The sequence below is a fragment of the Dipodomys merriami genome, unplaced genomic scaffold (genome assembly GCF_024711535.1).
Source record: "Dipodomys merriami isolate MVZ:Mamm:240054 unplaced genomic scaffold, mDipMer1.0.p SCAF_22, whole genome shotgun sequence".
Lineage (NCBI taxonomy): Eukaryota > Metazoa > Chordata > Mammalia > Rodentia > Heteromyidae > Dipodomys > Dipodomys merriami.
In genome coordinates this window covers 17,427,451-17,433,450 of record NW_027203604.1, presented here as the reverse complement: position 1 = coordinate 17,433,450, position 6,000 = coordinate 17,427,451, and the positions used below count along the sequence as shown (strand labels likewise).

The following is a 6,000-nucleotide window of genomic DNA, read 5'->3' as shown; positions in this document are numbered from 1 at the left end:
CTTTCCCTCAGTACTGAGGCTCAAGCCCAGGACTTTGAGCTTCCTGGACAGGCACTCTAGTGCTGAACCACGCCCCTAGCCCTTTTTGCTTTTAATTCTTTTCTTGGATAGGGTGCTATGTTTTTGTCCTTGAACCAGAGAAAGATCAAAGCCCAGGCAAGCTGGTGTATAAAGTGAGACTACTTTGAAAATAACCAATGCGGAAAAAGAGCTGGAGGCATAATTCAAGAGGTAAAGCACATATATGCCTAGAAAGTTCAGTGTCCTGAGTTTAATCCCAGTCCTGCCAAAAACGAAAGGGTGGAACAGGGGACTTTTCTCCTTGGAAATCTAATTCAAGCTGAGTGTAATGGCACATACCTATGTTCCCAGGTACCAAGAGGCAGAGGAAGGAGGATCAAAATCTGAGGCTTGTCCAAGGATAAAAACATAAGATCCAGGGGCTGGGAAGGTAGCTCAGTGGTAGAGTGCATGCCTTGCAAGCATGAGGCCCTGGGTTCACTTCCTCAGCACCACATAAACAGAAAAAGCCAGAAGTGGCGCTGTGGCTCCAGTGGTAGAGCGCTAGCCTTGAGCTGAAGAGCTGAGGGACAGCGCCCAGGCCCAGAGTTCAGGCCCCATGACCAGCAAAAAAAAAAAAAAAAGTAAGATCCAATCCAAGAAGAAAAAGAAAAAGACAATTTTTAAAAGGGCTAGAGGTGTGGTTCAGCACTAGAGTGCCTACCTTGAAAGCTCAAGGTGGTTTGCAAACAATGAAGACAAATATCTTTGATTCCAGGAGACTGAGTTTCGTGGCCTTGCGGTAAAACAGTGGAATCAGAAGGTGACACCACGCCTGCCTGGAGGGACAGGATTCTTTACACAGGAAGTGGTAATCAGAGCACCACATTGGAGAGAATGAAGAGAATGTTTCCAGGTAGATAATTGGTGACTGCAGAGAATTCCAGGAAACAGGAACAGCATGTGCAAAGATAAGGTGCATAGGAAAAGGGCATCCCAACTACTTAAAGATAATAATAATGATGATGATGATGATGATGATGATATTTTTAAAAAAGAAAGAAAAGAGCATCCCTCATTCCCAGTGGGGTTGTGGTACATTGAGGAAGCCAAAGGTATTTGTCTTTATTTTATTTTATTATTATTATTATTTTTTTGTCAGTCGTGGGGCTTGAACTCTGGGCTTGGGCGCTGTCTTTGTGCTCTTCAGCTCAAGGTGAGCACTCTACCACTTGAGCCACAGCACCACTTCTGGTTTTCTAGCTGTTTATTGGAGATAAGAGTCTCACGAACTTTCCTGCCTGGGCTGGCTTTGAACCATGATCCTCAGATCTCAGCCTCCTGAGTAGCTAGGATTACAGGCGTAAGCCACCGGCGCCCGGCTAGGTACTTGGCTTTCTGAGCCTGGCTTCTTCACTTATAATGTTCTTTGGTTATATCCATGTTGTCACAAATGACTGGAGTTCATTTTTGTTTAAAAATTTTATTATAAAGATGTTGTACAGAGGGGTTACAGTTACATAAGTAAAGTAATGAGTACATCTTGTTGAGCATTGTTACCCCCTCCTTTGTTGTTCTCCCACTATCCCTTCCCTCCCCCACGAGTTCATCCTTTTTTATGGCTATATAGTGTTCCACTGCATACACATATCACATTGCCTTTACCCACTCATCAGTTGATGGACACTTAAGGTTGTTTCCATTCATTGGCTCTTATAAACAGTACTGTAATGAACATGGTAGTATGTTTCTTCACCATGATTTCATTTCTATTTTGGTAGGACTGTAGTTTGAACTCAGTAGGCAGGCACTCTACCACTTGAGCCACTCCTTCAGTCCTTTTTGCTTTTAGTTTTGTTTTTCAGATAGGATCTTGTGTTAACTTGATTTGGACTGACTTGTACTATGGTTGAACTGCTTCTGCCTCCTAAATAGCTGGGAGTAACAGGCATGTGTTGCCACCTAAGCCCTGATTTTATTTTTTTTGGAAATACACTATAGATAACATATTAGCTCTGCCTATAATAGCAAAAGAGGAGAATGGAATGAAAGAAAACTTTGAAGGACCCCAATTGGGATACTGAGCAGTGTTGACTAATCTTAATAGCCAACAGGAAATAGTTATGTGAAAAACTGTCCTTGGGAAAAAAGGTCAATGTAGTTGGTGGCTTGCAAAATAGAAGAGTCAAATATGGTTATAAATGCCTATAATCCCATCCCTTGGGAGGTTGAAGCCAGAGGATTGTAAACTCAAGCCCAGCCTTGCAACAGAGTATAACCCCTTCTCTCTCTCTTTTTTCCTCCAAGATGGGTACTCAAATTCAGTATCTGACACTTGCTTTTGCTCATTGGCTGGCACTCTATGACCTGAGCCACTCCTCCAATCCCAAGGGTTGGTTATTTCTTTCTTCTTCTTCTTCTTCTTCTTCTTCTTCTTCTTCTTCTTCTTCTTCTTCTTCTTCTTCTTCTTCTTCTTCTTCTTCTTCTTCTTCTTCTTCTTCTTCTTCTTCTTCTTCTTCTTCTTCTTCTTCTTCTTCTTCTTCTTCTTCTTCTTCTTCTTCTTCTTCTTCTTCTTCTTCTTTCTTTTTTTTTTTTTAATGAAACACCTTCTCACCAAAAGAAAAATGATTAGAAAGAGACTGAGTAAGAAGCAGAGGGCCGGGGGTTTATACCTACACACCTAACTACTCAGGAAGCTGAGATCTGAGGATCTCAATTTGAAGCCCAGACAGACAAGTCCAAGAGAGTCTCATCTCCAATTAACCAGCAAAAAGGGCTGGAGGTGTGGCTCAAGTGGTAGAACATCACCCTTTAGCAAAAGAAAAAGAAAACTAAAAGAGAGCATCCTGACCCTGAGTTCAAACCCCAGTACTGGCACCAAAAGAAAGTGGGGTGGGGAGAATGAAAGAGAACAAAATATCAAAGATCGATGAAACAAAGCAGCCTAGGGAAGGTGAGGAGGGAGATGATCTATTTGCACAGAGCTGAGAAGTTGTGTGTGTCTTCCTGCAGGGACAACAGGGGCAGAGGGAGTCGGGCAGACTTTTGTGAACAGAAGAATCTTGCTCTATTCTATATGTGCCACTTCATCTTCATGATTTTATCTATAGGAATGCCCAGCTCTCTCTCTAAGAACCTGCTGACTCTATGTGGCAGTCATCGAGAAGAAACCTGAACCCCTCCAGCTATCTTCCCACCCTAGGAAGGTCCCTGGTCCTCAGAGCTAAGAGTTGGAAAGAGGATGCCTGTCTCCTTAGGTATGGATCATGGGGGACTGAAAAAGGAAAGAAGCAGGCCAAGTATAGAGGCATATACTTGTAACCCCAGCTACTCAAGAGGTAGAAATTGTGAGGATTGTGTTTTAATGCTAGCTCAGGCAGAAAGTTGTTGAGACTACCCCCATCCCAACCAATAAAAGCTATGCAGGGTAGCATGTGCCTGTCATACCAGCTACACAGGATGTGTAAATAGGAGGATCACTTTCCAAGCAAAAAACATGAAAGTCTATCTAACAGAAAAAAAAAAAAAAACTGAAACAACTAGGGCTGAAGGCATAGTTCAGCTGGTAGAGTGAGGCCCTGAGTTCAAATCCCAGTACCAAAAATAAAAGAAAAAAGAAAGCTCAAGAAGAAAAACCAGCCAGGTACTGGTAGCTCACGCTTATAATCCTAGCTACCCAGGAGGCTGAGATCTGAGGATCACATTTCAAAGCCAGCCCAGGCAGGAAAATCTGTCAGACTCTTATCTCCAATTAACCAGGAGAAAACCGGAAGTGGCACTGTGGCTCAGGTGGCAGAGCACTCACCTTGAGCTGAAAAGTTCAGGGACAGTGCCCAGGCCCAGAGTTCAAGGCCCAAAACTGACACAAAAAAAAAAAAAAAAAAAAAAAAAAGAAAAGAAAAGAAGAAGAAGAAAATCCAGGGATACTGAAGAACCCAGGTCTGAAGCAGACATGGAGTTCCTAGAAGCACACATGACCAGCAGGAAGGGTAGATAGTGGTAGCGTGTCAATTCCTAGAAGACTTTGGAACTTTCTCCTGAAGGGACTCCAAGACCCTGGAGGCGGGGTGGTGCATAGATAAGCATGTAGAAAGCCCGACAAAGACTTCAGATGGCTGATGTCATGTTCTGGGGCCCCAAGGTGGGGGGGGGGTAATACCATGCTACCTCTCTTCTAGGCCCCAACACAAGCTACTGGCCTGAGTCTAACTGGACATCCCCACAGGAGTTTGTTATCTTGGGCTTCTCTGGGTGGCCACAGGGCCTTCGCATGCTGCTCTTTGCCCTCCTGCTGCCACTCTACCTGGCCACCCTGGCAGGGAACCTGCTCATCCTGGGCCTAGCCCTGGCAGAGCCCAGCCTCCACACACCCATGTACTTCTTCCTGGCCTCACTGTCCACAGTGGAGGTGGCTTACACCCTGGTCCTCACCCCACGAATGTTGGCTGGCTTCCTCCTGCCTCCAGGAGGCCAGGCCGTGTCTCCCTCCACTTGCGCTGCCCAGATGGGCCTTTTTGTAGCTCTGGGAGGTTCTGAGTGCCTATTGCTGGCAGCCATGGCCTTGGACCGCTACCTGGCCATCTGCCACCCACTCTATTACCCCCAGCTCATGACCACAGGACTCTGCTGGGGCCTCCTGGCCTCCTGCTGCGTGGGTGGCTCTGTGTTAGCCTTAGGTCTCACAACTGCCATATTCCGGCTGCCCTTCTGCCGAGGTGGTCTTGTCAACCATGTCTTCTGTGACCTCCCCGCGGTGCTGGTGCTGGCCTGTGGGAACAGAGACCTGCAAGAGCACGTGCTCCTGGCGGCCTGCCTGCTGCTGCTGGTGCTCCCGCTCATCCTCATCCTGCTATCCTACACCAGGGTGCTGGTGGTGATCCTGGGAGTAGGGGACACAGCTGGACGCCGCAAAGCCTTCAACACAGTAGCATCCCACCTTACCGTGGCCGTCCTCCACTACGGCTGCGCCACGGCCATGTATGCCAGACCCCTAAGGAGCCGCTCCTTGGAGGAGGACAAATTGGTGTCGCTCATCTACATCAACCTCACACCATTGCTCTACCCAGCCATCTACACGCTTCGCAATCGGGACATTCAGGGCGCCCTGCAACGGGTAGTTGGCCATAGGATGGGCCATGACACAGATCTCACCTAACTTGGGTTGCCAGGCAATGGACGCCATGAAGTTGCCCCCTTCAGATGGATGTTGCAAAGCCATCCAGGGCTCCCCAAACCTGCAGAAGGTAAACTGACTGTGGCACCCACACCTCGAAATCAGACTCCAGCCCTGCCCAGCTTCTATAGATACGCCGAGTAGATAGTCCCTTCCTTCCTTCCTTCTTTCCTTTCTTCTTTCTTTCTTCCCTACCTCCCTTTCTTCCTTCTTCCCTTCTTTCCTTTCCTCCCTTCCTTTTCCCTTCCTTCTTTCTTTCCTTCTTCCTCCCTCTATTTTTCTTCCTCCCTCCTCTTTCTCTTTCTTTCTTTCTTTTTTCCTGCCTTCCTTCCTTCCCTCCCTCCCCCATCTTCATTCTCTTCCTCATTCTCTACCCCCCCTCTTTCCCTCTCCCTCCCTCTCTCCCTCTCTTTCTTCTTTCCGTTTCCCCTCCCCAGTTCTTCCTTCATGTAGTACTGAACACTGAACTCAGGGCCTCATGCCTGCTAGGCAAGCACTCTACCACTTAATCCAGGCCCCAAACCCCCCCAGAGCTTTTGCTCTGAGTTTATTTTCCAGATTAAGGTCTCAGAAGAACTCTGCCCCAGCTGGCTTTGAACAGAGATCTACCTAAGAAGCTGGGACCATAGGTGTGTCCCACCATCCTCACTTTGTTTTTAAGATAGAGTCTCATTAACTTTTGCCTAGACTGGACTCAAACAATGATTCTTCTGTCTCTGCCCCCCAAGTAGAGGCAGGGTTATATAGTCTTGAGCCACCCTTGCCTAGCATTCTTTTTGGATACAAATGGCCACAGTTAGAGACTAGATAAACAGCCTGTTATTTAC

The 6,000-nt window shown here is 46.8% G+C and overlaps 1 protein-coding gene across 1 annotated transcript; it reads left to right on the top strand.

Moving 5' to 3' along the window:
* The first annotated feature begins 4,270 nt into the window (after positions 1-4,270).
* LOC138834938 (olfactory receptor 10AC1-like) lies at positions 4,271-5,155 on the top strand. Its single transcript, XM_070033733.1, has one exon. It carries the CDS (start codon positions 4,271-4,273, stop codon positions 5,153-5,155), a length of 885 nt encoding a protein of 294 aa, XP_069889834.1.
* Positions 5,156-6,000: the final 845 nt, after the last annotated feature.

Bases quoted from the DNA above. Each gene is read 5' to 3' on its own strand.
- LOC138834938 (XM_070033733.1), top strand. From the start codon at position 4,271: ATGCTGCTCTTTGCCCTCCTGCTGCCACTCTACCTGGCCACCCTGGCA.